A 19,835-nucleotide genomic window follows, 5' to 3' on the forward strand; every position below is an offset into this window, starting at 1 on the left:
ATGTTGGTGTTTTTGACAAAGCTTTCGCGCTCTCTTTTTTTTTTTTAATATCCTGTAAATTCATTTAATAATGAGCTGCCGGATTATGTAATAAGCGCCTCGCAAGTCCCTGGCCCTATGCGCCGCTTCAGTGTCACTCGGGAGGCTCATAAAAGTCACAGACCCGCAAATCCGTTGACATGCGCGCAAAACACAAAAAAAAAAAAGTAAGAAGGATAAACGATAGTTATCTTTGGCTTTCCGAACTTAAAATACCCTTGCTGACATGAGCATTAATTCGGTTGCGTTTTGAAGCCGATAACAATTGAAATCTATCAAAGGATTCTTAAGTTCTCTGAACAATCATTTTATTCGATTATTTTTTATTTATTTAATTAATGGCCTGTTTCCACTGTGCTCAAAAAATGTAACATTTACATTCCTCACATTTTGCGGTTCCATTGGCAAGTGTCCGTTATCGGTAACATGCAGCTGATCGGTTTGAATAGATTTACCTGAGGAATGCAAAGTTTTCCTTCCAAAAGCCAAATAGTACGACCTACAGGCCGTTTTACTTATTAGAAAAAAATGTAAGAAATGTTGACAATAGAATAAGACTATTACGCACAGCTAAATTTTAACGACAGCTTGGCACATATCTATTTTAGTTAATTTAGTTATAGTTTAGACGAGATAGAAAAAAAGAGCTTGAGCACTTTTTGTGGCACATTCATGGCGACATCCAATATACTACATTGAGGAGCAGGGTGTAAGAACATATCAGATATAAACAAAACAATTTTAATAATCCGGTATATTTTGCAAAACAAGCATAAGATTTGTGTTGACATTTTGACACATAATCATCCGATGTGTACTAAGTATGTATGTGAACTTTCTGTACATAAGTTTGTATTTAAGTACAGAGTATAAAGACAGACAGACGAACAGCCCTGAATCGAGTCGAATGAAATATACTACTATATAAATGTACATGCTGACCGCGCTGACATTTCGTGATATAATCATAATCATAATACCCGCTGCAAGGGTATTTTTAGCGACGCGTAGCGAAGCGGCGGGAGAGAGGCGATGGCTACGATAGCGGCAACTGCATAAGATAAACAACTTCCGCTGGACGCCATTGGGTGACACTTGCATAAAATGCGCATTTCCGGCTGCAGCTGAAAATTAAAATGGCGGCACGCACGCACTCGCCATAGCCACGGATACGGAACGCTGCCAGTCGGCGGCCATATTGGCAACCATTCGCTCGGACGGATTCGCCATATTTTTATTGCACCCTGCGCCCATTCAAAATTAACAAGTAGGGCATATGTAGATTTCTGTTGAGATATGTAACAGGCAAGAGGAAAACAATTTTGGAAAATAAGTATATGGACTGCGGATCGGGCCTACAGGCTGCGGCGATGTTTGCATGTCTTGTCTGCCGGCTATTCATTTATTTTTGTCGAAAACTGTTCTAGTTTACTCAAAATCGATACCTATTGATTTCCAGTATTCGATCGTTCACATACGTATCTCACAGAATAAAAAAGCTGAGAACATCACGTTGCGATTTTATTTCAAGTGTACGATAAATATAGATAATGTGCATAGGAACATACAAGACGAGTATCTCCAAGTCGGCGACTTTCTACTCGCATTTTTAATAATGAAAAGCCTCACTGAGCGCATATATGTGCGTGCGTGTGCGTGAGCGTGTATTTTAACAAGCCTATTTAATTCGATTGCAGGCATTTTGCAGGCTTCATACAATTGCCATTTAACTCTACGAGTTGACTTCATTTAGCAGGCTGAACATGGTGTAAGCGCCTTTGATAACCTGCAAAGAAAGCCAGATTCAACAACATTTAGCGAGCGTATATCTGAAACATCAGGCACGCATATTAATTGAATCAGTTCACTGTACATTAAGTTTTGGATTAAGTTCGGTGTTCTTTAAAGTATCCAAAAACAGTTCAAAATATTATATTAAATTTCCTTTTTTTAATTGTGGAAAATTTGATTTTTTGCAAAGTTCTATACAACGTTTACTAAAGCTGTAAAAATCGGTTATCAAACATTTTTTTCTGTTGATTTGGAAACATTACGAGTTACTAAATTGTAAAATCTGCTTGAAAAAATATTCTAAGCTGCTCTTAAAACCCATTAAGAAATTGTTAATTGAAAAAATAACTTTAATGACAATTTAAATTTGGCGACATTGACTATTAAGTCAGACAATTGAAAAGCCACGTAAGCGAAATATATCTCATCAGCGTCTAATTTCTAAAATGCATTCATTTGTATAAAATTATAGAGGGTTTATTCAATTTCGTCCAGAAGTGTGTAACGCATAGAAGCAGGCATATACAAGCCTTTAAGGTCTGCCCCTCTGCCCGTCCCTCAGTATTAAAAAAATCTATATCTGTAGCAGGAAGCACATATGTCGGAATGGACCTGATCGTACCTCTATATCTAATAGCTGCCTTAGGAAAGAAAGGCTGAGATAACTATATATGTATATATGCGATATAATATGGCTGACATAGGAAAGAACGGTCGAAACTAAAGTTCCAACATATTTTGTTTATCAAGAAATCTTGGCCAAACCTGGACCTTACGAGCTCTAACAAGGAATTGGCCGAAATTGACCGATTTTGCAACAAATCTTCATCAAGCTCAGCAATTGCAAGCGTTCTCTCTATTATATAGGATGGCTATGGAAACTAAATGTTGAGTAGTCGGTACTTACCGCTACCAGGGTTCTCATACGCACAGGCAATGTCTTGACCGCCACAATGCCAATGGGCCGCTGGGAGCGCATTAGCATTAGCAATAGGTTGCGACGGAACTGGACAGACTGATTGATCCAATTGCAGGCGTAGATCGCATGGGCCATCTGTTCGCCCTCGTGGGTGACCTGCTCGGAGGCATAGCAAACGATGAACGTTTCGATAATGATGGCCAGCAGCATAAAGAACAGATGCAACATCTTTAACAGGCTCATCTCCACGTAGAATGCGAAAAAGGAAAGCGAGCAAAGCGAGGTAGCCGTACAGACGAACTGAATGAAACAGGCGAACGAGACGGAGTTCTCCATGGTATTCACCAATCTGTTAGAAACTAAGCAGGTAAGACACACAAGTCGTACGCGGTATATAGTACATACGTACTGCAATATTGTCTTGTGATCCTCGATACACGCAATCATCTGGGCATTAGTCTGGGACTGGGTCACATCACTAGTATGGCCCAGCTTGGCGATGCGCAGGGCCAGCGCCTTGCAATGTCCAGCGACCACGATGAGATAGGCCACCGGATAGGTATCATTATTGAGGGCTATGACCGCCAATATGAATACGCCAATATTCTGCAGGCATATTGTTGTCAGATAGATATGTCGGGAACGCTGCCAGTCCCACGGTATCCAGGCGGGGAAGGGTAATTGCTGATCGGGCGCAAAGGGTACAAGGCAAGCAGCGCTTGCTATGGCCATCAAAAATAGTCGCATTACCCATTGGAATATTTTCCGTGACTGTTCGACCTTATATTCAATAATTCTCCGCTCCTCGTCCGACTGCAGGCGTTTATCCAGCTGGCGCAATATAGCATGTAGATTCATCAAATGTCCACGCACCCGCAGCACATTGGCCAGCTTCAGCTGCTCCACAATGATAACGGCGGCCACATAAAAACTCTCACAGAACTCGGTCAGTGTCCGGCTCATCAGACACCCCACATAGAACGACAATGGTATGCAAATATTAGCGATCACATTAAAGGCAATGCTATATGCCGTATAATGCCGTGCCCAAAACGAATTGCCCGTCGCCGGATGTAGGCCAAACAGGCGCCAAACAATCCACTGATAAGTAAACGCCCGCGTCGAGTCCACATCTAACAGCAACATCTTGTATGTGGGCACTTTTGGCTGTTCAGCGCTTGCCAGCTCCTTTTTATAGCGATCCGACTGACGACTGGTGATTTATGCAAATTGCCATCAAATTAGCCGGCGACATTTCGCCCATCTCTCACACCCCGCCGGCGACTAGTTAATGCAATCCATTAACAACGGCCACACATAAACTACAGCTACATCTATTTCAGGGATTTTCTTTGACTAACAAATTGCCCATAATCGAGCTTCTGTACCCTACTAAATTATTTAGACTTGAAGTCAATTATAATGGAATACAAATTTTACCACCTTTTGTAATTCCCCATTCGAGTGTCCGAAATGTTCAATTCAACATTTTTATACCCTGACAGAGGATAGTTTAGTTGTGTCACGAAATATATAACATTTTCTACCCTATATATATAAAACTATTTTTCCTGACTTACCGACTAACTGACTAATTGATTATCAACGTTAGAGAAATTCTACCCGCAGGTATAGAAACAACGCTAAAAAACTTTTTTGCTTTACCTTTCGATCGGCGTCGAACTCAATTTCAAAGATTTTTGTTTACAATTATTTGAGAGGCGTTTCACACTTTTCCAAAAATATATTTCTTCTTGATGGAAGTGGGATTTAAAGATTTGGTGGGTGACATTTCGCGCTCAAATTCATTTTCAAAGATCTATATGAAAAATCAATTGAGACGTGTATCATACTTTTCGCAGAATCCAAACACTTTCGATAGAAATGCAATTTAAAGATTTTTTCGGCCAAGTTGTAAGTTTTGTTCGATTTGCTTCAAACTTATTTTCAAAGCTCTATTTAGGAACTTAAGGAATACCTGTTTCAGCGATTTGGGAAATCATACCAGCAACAGTGGGAAATTGGCGGAAAACTTAAAGTTCCAATCGCTTTGAAATGAAAAATGTTTTAAAAGTATAATAAAGCTAATTGCAGATGAAGATATATCTTATAAATATATATTGAAGATATGTTACTCAGCATTTGTTTTCATAGGAGAGCGTTATTCCCAATCGATTTTTATACCCTGAACCCATTAAAAATGGGTATAAGGGTATATTGTATTTGTGCAAAATCCAAATATATGTAACAGGCAGAAGGAAGCATCTCCGACCGCATAATGTATATACATTCTTAATCAGCATCAATAGCCGAGTCGATCTAGCCATGTCCGTCCGTCTGTCCGTCCGTATGTATGAACGCAAGGATCTCAGAACATATAAGAGCTATAGACTTGAAATTTTAGATGTAGGTGCCCCTAGTGTCTGCGCAGATCGCGTTTGTTTCCGATAATCGATAACTTACTCTGTTTCAAAGCAATCGATAAAAATCGATATCGATATCCAGTTTTTTGGGCAATTTTGATAAATAATAAGAGCTAGAGTCACGAAAGATGATATGTTGCTTCTAAAATAGAATATATATATGCATTTGATGTTGGAAGAAGAGGGTTCAGGGTATCCCCTAGTCGGGAGCTCCCGACTAGAACCTGTTACTTGTTTTTATATATTTTTTTTTAAGAATTTCTGTTATGCTTTCCAGCATATCTAGCAACCTTTATCAGAGCGAGGATCAGGTGAATTATGGTTTAAAGTAGTTTAGTTTAGATGTACAGTTTGTTGTTTATGTGTGTTGGTTATGCTTATGTTTTTTATCTAGTCTACGTTCTAGTTTGATTGGGGGATCTGCATGCTGACACTAAAGACATCGATCGACTTAGTCTGTTGGGTAGGTCATATTTAAGTCTTCTTCTTATTCGCCTGCTTAACAGGCTGTTAGGTTGAATGTAAAGCTTCTATGGGTAGCTCTCTGCTTTTCATTTGATCTTATACCGCAACGAAAAAATAATAATAAATACGCATACAAAGAATTATTTCCCTTTAATTCATTTAAGATTTAAAGTTGGCCAACAAAATAAAATAAAGAACGGATTTGGATCAGGATCAAAAACAGAGAAAACCCAACTATTTTATCGTATTTTATGTATTTTGTAAATATAAAAATTCGATTAAAAGCAATTAAAAAGATACAACTTGGTGATAAACAAATAATAATAGATTTGTGAACTGGTTGATTAAGCCGCTGGCAAACACAAATAGAAACACATATATGTATATATAAATATATATATGCCGAATGCAAATAAAATCAGTTTGAATTCAATTAAAAGCGCATTTCACTGGCCAAACCAGTTGGTTGACCAAATTCGTAGCGCTTTATTTGGTGAGTGTGCAAAACTATGTGAAAGCAATTGAATTGTGGGCGGCCTCTGCATTTGGGATGATATTGTGGGGCCATAGACTGTTGGCACTGTGCCCTGAGGTTGCTGTGCACAGGTGTCAAGCGCGGCGTGTATTCAAATTAATAATGCCAAATTGATTACATAACATTTGTCAATGGAAAATCCGGTTTCGGCTTGAGTCTAGCATGGGCTTAGCCATCCGTCAGGCACACCACACAGCTTCATGATTGAATATGATTGATTTGGGCCGCATAAATTATGAACAGGCCAGGCCCTCGGGTCCCCGAAAAGCCAGAGGTAACCAGGTTCCAGGTTTGGCCGCCCAGCAATCTGTCGCGACCTTGGGCATTTGACAAATGAGCTGCGTAAGCCGCAAGATTTTACACAAGACGCATAATTAAATGACTACCAGGCGGCAAATTGACGTTGACAGTGGGCAAGGACACAAAATGCCGGTTGGCCCAAAACCAGCTGACACTGGTCTCAATTCTTGAATGAATAATGTCAATTGCAGGTCAATTATTTGAAATCGAAAATACTTGTGAAACATAGCAAATGGCATTTCGACAAGTCCAATTGGATTGCCAATTGGCCTAAGCGTGATCCACTTTCAAATTGCCTGAATTTCAAACAGATGGGCGCTGCCAATTATAAGCAGGCCAATTTTATTAAGTACAGGTGACTTCCTTTCAAAATGGACAGAATAAATCATCAAGGCGAACGCGAGCCGACCGAAGTCAATTATCATAATATGACATTCTCTATTATAAGTTAATTTTAAATATATTGCTGCAGTTCGCCTTAAAAGTATCGATAAAATATAATTTTCAAAAAAAGTCTTTTATAACAATATGCATAAAATTATTTGAATATAACTCAACATAGCAAATACATTAGAATCTTATTCTACGAAGTTAGAAATAACAATTCGAATGCATTCACTCACAAGTTTTGTGCGATAAATTTATCGATATCAAGCATATCGATTAGTACACTTGCTCACTCATGATTGCTTAGAGTCACGCAAGACATTGTGCATTCAATTTCAACTCCATATTTATGCATTTATAGGAAATTGAATAAGAAGTAAAAGCTTTTTAATTTACTTGCTACAGTATTTGTGCCATGTTATCGATAAATATCGATTCGCTCAATTTGTTAAAAAGGCCAAATTCGAAATCAAGAAAAAAGACATCGTAAAGTTCGCTTTCCATTTGGAATTTAATATCATTGTGAATTAATGAATGACAACGCTTCGATGTTGCATATATAAATTATTATATTATATATATTGCATATAAGTACTTATGTATGTATATATTATGTATATATGATGCCAAGTTCAAGGTAAAATTTTTTAATTGTAACTGCAAAGCGCAAGATTATAGCAAAATTTCTATTCATTTTTATAGATTTATTTGAAATAGCACTAAAAATTATTGAGGCGCGTTTTTTCCACATATTAATTTAAATAATATTTTTTTGTTCACTTTTGTTCGTTGACATTTTAACCAGAATTGTTAGCCAAAAAAAAAAAAAGAGTCGTAAAAAAATGTTAACAAAAAAGCGACATGGCAACGGAATATTTAAAAAAATTCACTCGCGACATTTGTTGTCTTTTTTTAGGCATTATTTTTGTTGTTATATATGAAAAAAAAATTAAGCAAGCAAATGTTGTCTTTTGGGCCGACGGAAATTAAATATAATGAAAATGAACAAAACTATTTTACAAGCACATTTTTTTCCCCTAGATTTCCGGCCATGCTTAAATTAAAACCCAAATTAATAGAAAAAAATACAGATCTGTATATATACGTATATATATATATATTTAATGGATGAATGAATAAAATTGTATTTAAATGCAATTAGCATTTTATATGTATCTGATATAGAGTTTCGAATCGTATCTGAAATGTTGTTTACAAGCCCCGGAATTGGTGCTCGTAAAGAAAAACAAACGCCTTCATCAGATACAAATTGCTCGTATGTAGGTATTAGCATATGATAATGCCCTGGTATACACTTGACCATATTTGAGAGCTGTGTAATTAATAATGCGCATCTAAATACGCAGCCAAACAATCTAAGAAATGTCTTAACTATTCTTGTAGCACGGTTAAGCACAAAATTAAATTATGAATCGCCAATAACTTGATTAAATGAGCCAACTATATGGCAATTTTTAAGAGAAACATCTCTTCTAGACATCAATTATATGCGCCATTTGTTTACTCTTTAGCTATATAAACATGTTGGCAGGGTATGAAACTCTTAATAAAGGTAATAAAGGCGATCGCCATGAAGTTGGGGTACTGGCGGAATATACCTGGATTAAACCTATGCGAAGATTGTCTCATTTCATCTAACTAAACTTACATATTAGAGAATTTCGGCATTAAGTAACAACTTAGGTGTGGACGCTAACTGATACCTTGAACCCGGCTGCAGACGGGTTTTTGAGACGAAGCGGTTCCAGCTCGAAATTGTAACCTATTTTAGACTATCTTAACAATACCAGTTGACCAACAAAACAACTGAACCAAAGCCCGAACAGAGACATATTCTTCTTCACAAATCGGCCTGTTTTTAATACAAGACTTAGCCTAAATGACATACGCACTTTCAATAAAATGGGCACGCATTTATAACTTGGCTTGCATTTTTTATTTAATTTTTTAAAATATATGAAAAACAAGGCTTGAATAAAATATGGCTTCTTCCTGAAGGCTGGGCGGTTATCTGAGCCACCAACCATTTTTTTTGTCAGCTTACAATCTTAGTCTTAGCTACATATTCAATCCTCATTAGCTTTTTATATTTTCTGCAAAAACTACAAAAAAATAAAATCCCAGCTACAGGGTATTAACTAGGCCAGCATTAGCGACAACAGAATGTTGAGTTGTTTATTGATGAAAATAAGAATCGTGCAGCTTGAGCTACGGTTGGACTATTTATGACCAGTTAGCCCAAAGAATGGTTAAATAAATGGGATGGGTTTTTTTTTTATAAATCCCAACAAACAAAATGTAATTATAAAATGTTTTGCACTCAGCGAGCAGGGGCTCTCGGCAGTTAGTCTTATTAGGCGTTGGATGGCACAAAGCCAGTTTTTAGCGCACAAACAATAAAATTAATAATATTAAACAGTGACGCCCACGCATATGAGAACCTCCTAACCAAAGTCAAAGTTGTCAAGTACGCGCTTATTAATAACCCAATGGCCGAGCTGGGCGCTTCGACGAGTATGAATGAATGGATGGGTGAATGAATGAATGACTGAATGTATCGCAAAAGTAACAGCAAATGTGACTTTCAGCTGAAATCAAACAGAACGACAGCAAAAAGCAGTTCCGACTGACAAACACAGCACCAAGTTTGTCAAGTCAACTGGGTCTAAAAAAACAATAGTGTTCTGGTCGGAAGTGTACGACTGGGAGATACCCTGAAAAACATTCCATACAAACATTCTAGCTTACTTTGGTATTTGTAGTCCGATCTGTATTAAAAAAATATGGACTAGCTGTAACATACCTATTTTATTCATATACCTTTCTTTATATAGTATACCAGAATCTAAATTTCTGTAAATTTTGGAGTTATGCTTGATTCTCTTATCGCACAGATAGACAAAGAGGCACAAACGGACATGTCCAGCTTGACTTGGCTCCTCTGTAGAGTCAAGGATGCTTCCTCTTGCCCGTTACAAAAATATGATACCCTATTTAAGCATATCGAATGGGTGAAGGGTATTCAAAACTGAGTTCGGAGACTGACGCTGATGGCTGATGACGCCAACGTTGCGTTGTCTCAATTCTCAGCTGTTCTCAGCTATGCGACCTTTTTGGAGAATGAGACAGAGACAGAAAATGAGACTGAGAATGAGACAGAGACTAAGGCTGAGACACAGGCGGTTGCCTGGCTTGGACAGACTTATAAATAGCCCAAGTCCGTATAGAAGGCGCTTCAGTTCAAATCGAGCGCTTCGAGTGGCATATAAATTTAATTTAACAAAAACTACTTATAAACAAATAAAATAACTATATATATATATATATATAGATATATAATTTCTTTTGTTGTTCTTAACAAGTGTAACTTAAAAATGGTGAGTGTCGTTGAGTGAGCAACGGTTCGATGTAAACAAAACTCTTCGCAGTTCTGAAGCTGTTGTTGTTCTTCTTCTTTTTCTTTTATATTTGTTTTTTTTTTTTTTTTGTTTGTTTTGTTTGTTAAATTACACACAAAGACAAGACATAAAAAATGCATTAACTACGCGACGTGAGCAAAATATTCAAATAAACTAAGAAACACTCGAGAAGTAGTCAAAGTCGAAGCGTCGGCGTCACTGGAAAATCCCTCAGCTTGAGTATTATTTGAAGTGTTTGCTTCCGGCAATTCGTGGCTGCCCAATAAATCAGATACTCACCAAATAGGAACTGATCAAAAATTAAAAAGAAATATATGTATATTGCAAACAAATTAGACGAATAAATATCTGCGATATCAAATCAATCGGGAACATCGAATGAAATCTGTCTGCTCTATAAGGCCGATACGATCTGATCCGATAATAGGGCATAATATATTTATTCGAAAGCAATTTTAGGGAATGAAAAGAGAAAAGAGAACAGTACGTATACCAAAAGCGATTTGCATAGTCCTCAAAGTCTTTGAAAATATAGTCCCCAAAGCTAAAGACAGGGGTAAAAATTAAATAGACAAAAACTAAAAGAACTATTGAATATCAGAAACGAATTTGGTTTACTTATAAAACGAACAGCTATATATATATATAAATCAGATATATATATGTATATATAGTGCAGCTCAATCGACTCAGTCGTTGATTTATATCAAATATATCAAATTGTTCTGAAAAGCATCTAATATTTACTTTCTGCTAGTATCATAGCTAGGCACACCCACTTTAAGCGGGTTATTAAGAAAGTTTCAGCTAATGAACTACGTCAGATCAGTTTAGCCCATAATAAAGGGCTCTAAATAAACGGTTTCATTGCAGCGTGTCACATACATTAAGAAGTTGACGAGCTACACTTCAAAAATGACACCGCAGAGTTGACTAGCAAAAAATTCCTAAAAATGAGATCAGTTACAATCTATGCAGATCAATCAAAGTCAGTTGAAAATGCTGAGATTAATTAGCTACACGTAGCTCAAATAAATAATTAAGTAGACGCATTATCCATGTGAACTCAGGCATTTGGGCAATTGGGCACGGCGAGGATCCGGGCTCACAGCCCAGCCAAGTGTTGTCTTGGCCAATTCTATAGTCTGTACCACATTTGATCTTACTCATACAACGTATGGTTAATTCAAATATTTTTATTTTGGGAACATTTCGCAAATCTTTCGTAATTTTAGGCCACCCACTCGTTTGGTTTTGACCTTGCAGCAGCTGCTGTGCGACTAAATTATATATTGCCTATTCGGGCCAAAAGCAATTCAGTCAAGCAGCTGCCAATTTGCATAATCTGGCTGAGTTCTTGATTCATATTTAAGCTGAAATTGAACTCACTAAGAAGCGGCAACGACAAGTTTTTACTTGATGTGTCATGCGCAAACAATGATCGGCAGCCTGTCGAATTTATCTCGCTGACATTTCTATATAGGCCAGAGAGTAATAAAGCCATCAGAGCACTACCAAAACTGGTAGCAGCTGCTGACCAGAGTCGACCAATCGCAACATTCTAATTAAGTAGCCCAACTAAATCGCATTTATGCCCTGGCCAGACATAGTCATGCTCAAGTCGTGCTGTCAAAGATGACGTCGTTTTTTTTCCTATATTCTATTTTCTATACATATATATTTATTTTTATACACTTGTAGCTTGTAGAGTATTATAACATTATCACGAAATGTGTAACACACAGTAGGAGACATCTACAAAAATAAATTTGCATGTATATATGTATACTCCATCAGCTTCAATAACGGAGTCTATATAGTCAAGTCCGTCTGTCAATCTCAAGGCTAAAATCATGTTAAGTCCTTCTTTCTGGTGCCGGCTGCACATGTCCAAATCCAACGGATCAGACTACTATATCATATAGCCTGTTATAGGAATTTTCAGTTTAAAATTACATTTTCACTTAGAAAACGCGGAATACTAGATCGTAAAGCTCATTTTGACCAAACTCTTATAGGCGTCTTCAAATCGGATTTCCAAACAATTTCGAGGCACGTCAAAGCCGTTTGTCAACAGGGGTATCAAATCTTTTATTTTCTACTAAGTATATGACATAGCTACATTTTGACCAAACATTTATAAAGCCCTGTCATATCATACTATCGGAAATATCTTTCGTAATTCAAATTAAGGGTATTAAGACTTCGTCGTGACGAAGATAGTCGTTTTTTCTTGTTTTCATTTTATTTATATTTATATTTTTGTTTTTGGTTTTTATTTATGCTCTTGGTTCTAGTGAATCCCATGACGCATAGTGTCACACCTTCATAAATTATTAAAGCAACTCCATGATTTTCGTTTTATGTTATTAAACTCGATTTTAAATCAATGGACTCTTGTTATGAGCTTACAAAAAAAATTATGACTAATTTTTGAAAAATGATGTAAAAATGTTTTTCAGCGTTGACTCTACAGTCGGGTTCTTATGAGTTAATAATAACTTGTTGTATCGGAAACATGCAGATCCCACCTTACTTAAGCCTATAAATCACATATGCTTAGTTAGAGATCTAATATATATATATTTTTAAGACCAAGCACTCTCGACTAGAAGATGTTTAGTATTATAAAGATAAAATCTTAAGATTTTTATTATAGAAGAACATTAAAGAGGAATAAGTTTGTTTTTCTTATTGGTCGAACTCGTTTATCCGCAATCTTTGACCTTTAAAGAGAGTATCTTCTAGTCAGATACTCTCGGGTACTTCTATTTGTACTTGCGTACAAGTAATAAGAGCCGAGCAATTACAATATCAATCCAAAATCTTAATACTCTTCCCTTCCTCTCTCTCTCTCTCTCTCTCTATTCTCTTCCAGCTTCCACAGCCGCAGCAGCTACTGGGCGTGGCATTGATACTACTGGCCCTGGGCTGCCAGAGTACCATAGGTAAAAAACTAGAGAAACGTTGTGTCAACTGCTCATATCGTACGTATTACACTTATGGCGATGGGCGTTCCCTGCAGCGCGTGATCTATCAAGATCCGGTCTACACTCGTGGTATTTACAAAGCTCTCCTCAACATGTTATGTCTTCGCTAACAGCCGCAGCACCCACCAATCTACTGACCCACCTATGTGTATTAGCCATGTGTCTATCTATATATACATATAAGAACTGTTTATCCTAACTGATTGACTGACTGACTGATTGAGATATAAATGCAGACTCAGATAAATTCACCCGCAACAGGAGAAAATTGATGGAAACAGTTTAGTGAAACCTTTTTGCTTACCATCCAGATTGGCGTTAATGTCGTTTTTCACAGTTTCCGCAAAAATCCACGCGTCCCGGTGGATAGTGAAGGGCATTAGTCCTATTAGGGCAAAAGTTTCCGTTTCTTTAGATCCGCTTCAAGCTTCAAAAGATCTAAACTATAAAATAATGAATAGATGCAACAGACAGACTGTTGATTGCAACTTTATCAAGTTCGAATGTCAATGTTGAGCAAAATCCATCGATTTCATAAAATCCACTGCAACAAGTGACGGTAACCAATTACAATTTTTCCAAGGGCAAAAATTGTTTGGAATGACAATGAAGCAAGAAACTTTGCGACCGGGCAAAATCGGTTAACAGCAGCTAGAATTATATGTACACATAATAGAGAGCACGACTTGGGCTAACTGTAGCACTTACTTATTTCCACGTGTAGCACAAAGCATCATTAACAACACACACAACCAGCACACAACCACACACCCACACACTGACCTATTTTATAAACAGTCTATAATGTACATAAATAATAGCATAGTATAAATTACCATATCACCAATGCACGAAACACCTATACGCAATGTTCCACACCTTTTTCCTACCGCCCGTCCACCCGCCGCTTGTGTGTGTTGTGGGTTCCTTTAGCTGCCCAGACTTACGGCTGCAGTGGAAATCCGTGCGGCGTCAATGCCGTGTGTCAGGAGGCTGCCGGCGGCCGTCCGGTCTGCTCCTGCCCGCCCGGCTACAGCGGTAATCCGCTTACGCATTGCAATCGTGGCGAGTGCTTGGACAACGTCGACTGTCGGGGCGACCTCCAGTGCAAGGATAATCGCTGCGTTAACCCATGTGTCGGCGCCTGCGGTATTGGCTCCAACTGTGATGTGAGTTTTTCTTTAGTGCTCACGCTTATTTGCCATTTCTCATGTTTAAACCGCACACGGATTTTGCAGGCCAGAAATCATGTGGCCGTCTGCAGCTGCCCAGCTGGCCACAATGGAGATCCCTACACGGCCTGCCATCTAAACGATCCAGGTAAGAATTGCGCCAATGGCAGTGAAAAAAAAAAAAAACAATTGCCATGTCTATTGCTTTCCTTGGCATTAAATCAGCCAGAAACTTTTGTTTTTTTTTTCAAAAATGTGCATATTCATAGAAAGCGCGATTTGTAGGTCTTGGGCAAATCCACCATGTCACGTGGAAAATGCGTGGAAATCTGTATTTTTCAATACTTCAATGTTTTCAACCATAAAATACATATATTACAAATTTCATAGACTTTTGCTATGTTCTCGTTAAATATCTTGAATATTGTAGTTGATTTTTCCGTTTTCAATGAATTTAACATTTATCTACTATTGTTATTTAAATTCGAAATAGAATTGATTCTTAATTACCAGCATTTTTTCGAATTTTTCAAAAGAATGAAAACCGCAGCCTTCATCTTCAGGGTTCAGATTGAAGAGTACGATTATTTTTGAGTAGAGTTTATAGTCCGTTTTTATTGAATAAAAGTCAATAAAGTAATTACTGAACCATTGATTTACGGACATGCCCTTTATAAATATTTCATTTATTGTATATCATATTATATTTGTGAGATTTGTTGTTGTTGTTATTGTCGCTCTTGTTATTGTTGTTGCGGTTGTTATTGTTGTTGTTTTTTCTTTTATTGATTGTTTTAAAGTCAATTAACTGGTTTTGACCAAATATCGCCTTATTCGGGCTGGGTCGCAGTATACATTTTCGAATGTAGGTTGCTTGCATAATATACAACACAATACAACTAAAACAACAACAATAACAACAACAACAACAACGTTGTACGCCCAATACAAATCGCACTTGCTCTTTGTAATATTATGGTAATTAGCTGGTATTTTGTTTTGCAATTGTCAAGATCAAGGACGGGCCAAGTAGGCGAGGGCGAAGGCGAAATCGTAGCAAACCAGAAGTCGACTCAAGTCGAGTCGTTACCCGATTACGCGCATATAAACAAGTATTTATGTTTATATATACAACAGATATACCCTTGACAGGCCATAGTTTTTAGATCAGTTTTATATATTTGCGATATTTAAGCTGCATTGTCGCAAGGAAGTCTAGAAACAGCCAAAGATACAGTCTGGAAACTATTTACAGGGTATCTTAAAAGTTAACTATACAACGTTAGTATAGCTAACCGCTTAAATAAACGTTAAATGCAGTCGTATCTCGGCAGAAAGTATCTTAAGGATGCATTAAAATCGTGCAGCTTATACGAGATACTTGGGAAGCTAGTTCTAAGATTTGTTATGCGCTTTTGCTATGAAATTAATGCAAAACAAATCTTAATAAAAACTTCCAAATGATGCTGGATTGGCTTAAATAAAGAGTATAATACTATTGGGAGGCTGCCAACCATGAATTAAATCTTAAAGTAAACATTTTTGCCTTTCTTATTGAAGATGTCTCAGATGCCATCAAATATCTATTAGCTGAATTCAGCCTAAAAATAACATAGACAATATATCAGTTCTCACTAGATAAACACAAAGTAATCCATATTTTGCTTAAAATTAAACTGTGTCTAGAAAAAAAAAATATTTAAAAAATGTGGTGCCCAAACATTTAACTTATCTAAGAATTCTGCAAGATAAAAATTTTGGGTGGAAAACGAATTTAGCCCGCAACTTCTGTGTGAAAATATTTACGAACTGCAATATTTTCAGTAGAACGGGCAATAAGAAATTAGAAATTCAAATATTCCATTAAAACTTAGACAAAGCACACATATTCCAAGCCTGGTTTCGTGCACATGGCAAACCAGATTCACAAACCGAACCAAAACAAGAGGCAGGGACTTGGTACAAGCCGCGAACCGCAGCGACGAATACTTATTTCGGGTTTTGCGGATCTGATGCTCATAATATTTCTAATAATAAATATGATAATTTTGGCATAGGGTATACATTAGCGTATCTTTAATAAGCGGCTCGTTGTTTTCGTTGTTGTTTGGTTATTTTGTGATTTATGCAGGGTCATGTAATTCATGTGCAGGTCGCCGGGACCCGGCATTGACCCCTTAAGGGTACCCGCGCCGCATTCAGTCGCACGGTCGCACAGTCGCTCATACTTATCCTCACACGCACTTGAGCACAGTAACAAAGCGCAAATAATTGGGTGAATTGAAGGTGGGGCGGAAGGTCCACTTGAAATGGCCCTGAATAAATCGGCATTGGCCAGTCAGAGCCGCAGTAGCTCGCTCGAACTGCTCCTGGGCCAGTTCAAATACATAAGTAGTCAAAGCTCATTTATGCGCATAATTTTTACTTATAATTTGCTTTTTTATTCGCCCTATGCCCAGCCAGTTGGAGTTCCTTGTATTTCGCTGTATTTCTTTCATTGATGATGATTATAATGGAGGCAAGTTTCCAAATTGGTATTTGTTTCCATGACAAAAGTTGTGCCATAATCGCTGCAATGGCCAAGAAAGTCAACTAAGAGCTAAATGCTTATATTTATTTATAGATTTGCTCAATTTGATACGCACGCGTATCCCAAAGCCCACAGCCCCCTACCCAGGGCCCCTACTCCGAATCCCTAACCCGGGTCCCTACCCCAACTGCCAATGCATGAATTTGGTATAACTCAAATGTGCCCGACTTTTGGCCGCTAACCAAACTATTCACAGCTCCGAAACTGACCATCGGCCAATCTCTATACACATTTACGTAATATAATGTGCATATATATGTATGCATAGTATACAAATTCAAGTAGGCGTCTCATGTGTCCTCATATAGGGTATCATGTGTGGGCAACTGCCTGCACATGCCCTCAATTTATGGGCTTGAGCTAAATGCTAATTGTAAATGCATATAAATCAGCATTCAAATAAATTTTCATGCAAATTAGAAATTTTAGAATATTTAGTTGCCGCCGACAAAGTTAAGCAAAAACAAATTATAAGTAGAAGAAAAAAAATATGGAAAATGTGTTCAATTGAAATATTTCCCATAAAAGTCGCAGGCAATTTGCAGTTTTTAATTAAACTATAGAATATATAATCGATTTTTCACTTTATTACGAAAAACGAGAGAGAAAGAGAGAGAGTGAGAAACAGAGAGGGAGAGAGGGAGCGAAAGATATCCGCATATTAAATACACTTACGTGCACAAAAAAAATTTAGAGTTTATATTTATTTCTTTTACTTTTTTTAACGTTTATGTTTATTTATAAATTTCAGTGAGTATTTCCGAATGATTGCCAGACATCAGGTACTCTTTAAAGATTCTCTTTAGTTTTCCACCTATTTTCCACCTACTATTTCCCTTGAATATTTGCATAAATGATCAAATACAATGAACAAATCGTCGTACACTTAATATTAATTATTATCGATTTGGTAGCAGGACATTTACAGACAGACAGATCTCATGGAAAAGTCCAAGGCTTATATAATATTCCGCCTTAATGAGAGATAATATTTTGGTAGATACTATAATCGATTTACATAAATTTCATAAGGATTCGACTTCTAAGCACCGAAGTTAGTCGAGATTGTTTCTCCGATGCGGTGAAGTAGTCTTGAAATGCAAGGTTTTATAGCTTTTTAGAAATGTTAGGATTATATGTCCACATATAGAACATATATGTACTCTCAATACTCTATATATTAACTATCAAAAACGTGAGCTCTTACCTTTAACCTTCACACATTCACAGAGGAACAGTGCCATCCGAGCCCGTGCGGCATTAACACCAAATGCGAGATTATTAATGGAGTGCCCACCTGTTCCTGCCTGCACGGCTTTCTGGGCAATCCGCTGAGCGGCTGTCGGCACGAGTGCGAGCACGACGGCGACTGCGGCGGTCGGGATATGTGCAGCAACTACAAGTGTGTGCCATCCTGCGGACAGTGCGGCATCGGGGCCAACTGCAAGTCGGTGTCCAATCATAGGGCGTTGTGTGAGTGCCCCAAAGGCTATATTGGCAGTCCGTACACTGAATGCCGGCCGGAATGTTATGGTGATTCGGATTGCCCGGCGGGCAGACCGGCCTGCTTCTATGGCATCTGCAAGAATACATGCGATGGCGCCTGCGGCGTTGGTGCCGATTGTAATCTGCGCGGCCTGACACCCGTCTGTAGCTGCCCACGCGACATGACCGGCGATCCGTTCGTGCGCTGTCGCCCCTTCACCAAGGAGGATCTGTGCGAGCCGAATCCGTGCGGCACCAATGCCATCTGTGTGCCCGGCCACGATAATACCGGACGCGAGCGACCCGTCTGCAATTGCCTGCCGGGCCACACTGGCAATCCGCTCTCCCACTGCTCACGCGTAAGTCAGAGCTCAAGAACTGTCCACCGGCACAGATAGTTATACACGCATATTCTCTGCATTTTAGGGTGAGTGCCTGAGCAACAACGAGTGCCCGGACCACAGGGCCTGCATCAACTATCAGTGCGTCGATCCGTGCATTGGCAAATGCGCCACTGGCGCCAGCTGCGAGGCCAAGGCACATCTCGCCGTCTGCCGTTGTCCACATGGCCAGTCGGGTGATGCGCTTGTCTCCTGCCGCCAGACACGCCTCTTCCCAGTGGCCAAATACCACTGAGCGCTGGCCCATCTCTCCGTGGGTGGATAGCAAACGCCGCACTGCCTGCCAACACTTCAACTCACGGCTCAAGCTCAACTCAGCTTCCAATCGAAATAATGAAAGATCAAAACAACAAATACTTCAATTAATGCACCTAATTCACTGACAAACTTCGGCTTACATTACAATAAAAAGAGCTACATAATTATGTATTATAAAACCAAAAAAAAAAAAAAAAAAAAATTATCTTTTTTACAGGCACAAAGCGTATATACGTATATATATAACCTTGCCGAGAGTATTATAATTTAGTCATGAAATGCATAGAACACGTAGATCCGATCAGATATATGTACATGTATATTTTAGATCGGTAGCGATATAGAAATGTCTTAATATAGACCATATACAAAGTTCGAGCATTAGGTTATTGAATGATAAAAATTGCGGTTTTCAAGAGAGCTTGACTTGGAATTTACGTTGCAAAATGAGTTTTCATTTAGAAAAATTGTTGTTCTTTAAGATATCTTCAACGAAAACCCATTTTTTATGATATAATAGTCAGATGTAGCTTAGTCTTAGTAATTGGAGGGTTGACTACATTTTCGAACACCTTGCACCTTGATAGTGGCAATCCCGTATATACTCCACCGGGTATTGCCAATCGTCAATGCAGCTAAG

General features: G+C 38.2%; 2 protein-coding genes across 5 annotated transcripts; one reads left to right on the top strand and one right to left on the bottom strand.

Moving 5' to 3' along the window:
- Positions 1–1,560: 1,560 nt before the first annotated feature.
- Or19a (Odorant receptor 19a) lies at positions 1,561–3,899 on the bottom strand. Its single transcript, XM_002055609.2, has 3 exons — positions 3,159–3,899; positions 2,738–3,098; positions 1,561–1,825 (listed from the first exon to the last, which is right to left on the bottom strand). The coding sequence occupies exons 1-3, from the start codon at positions 3,893–3,895 to the stop codon at positions 1,772–1,774; spliced, it is 1,152 nt and encodes a 383-aa protein (XP_002055645.1). The 5' UTR covers positions 3,896–3,899; the 3' UTR covers positions 1,561–1,771.
- A 6,228-nt stretch (positions 3,900–10,127) lies between these two features.
- On the top strand, positions 10,128–19,391 carry aspr (asperous). 4 transcript variants are annotated; one of them, XM_070207109.1, is made up of 6 exons: positions 10,128–10,257; positions 13,178–13,247; positions 14,223–14,458; positions 14,528–14,609; positions 18,282–18,895; positions 18,963–19,391. In XM_070207109.1, the coding sequence occupies exons 1-6, from the start codon at positions 10,255–10,257 to the stop codon at positions 19,170–19,172; spliced, it is 1,215 nt and encodes a 404-aa protein (XP_070063210.1). In that variant the 5' UTR covers positions 10,128–10,254; the 3' UTR covers positions 19,173–19,391. The 4 variants fall into 4 exon arrangements, with proteins under 4 accessions (XP_070063210.1, XP_002055644.2, XP_032295778.1 ...); XM_002055608.4 differs by having other exon boundaries at positions 10,157–10,257; positions 13,178–13,358; XM_032439887.2 differs by lacking the exon at positions 10,128–10,257 and adding an exon at positions 10,747–10,782 and having other exon boundaries at positions 13,178–13,358.
- Positions 19,392–19,835: the final 444 nt, after the last annotated feature.

This window comes from Drosophila virilis, chromosome X, assembly GCF_030788295.1.
Source record: "Drosophila virilis strain 15010-1051.87 chromosome X, Dvir_AGI_RSII-ME, whole genome shotgun sequence".
NCBI lineage: Eukaryota > Metazoa > Arthropoda > Insecta > Diptera > Drosophilidae > Drosophila > Drosophila virilis.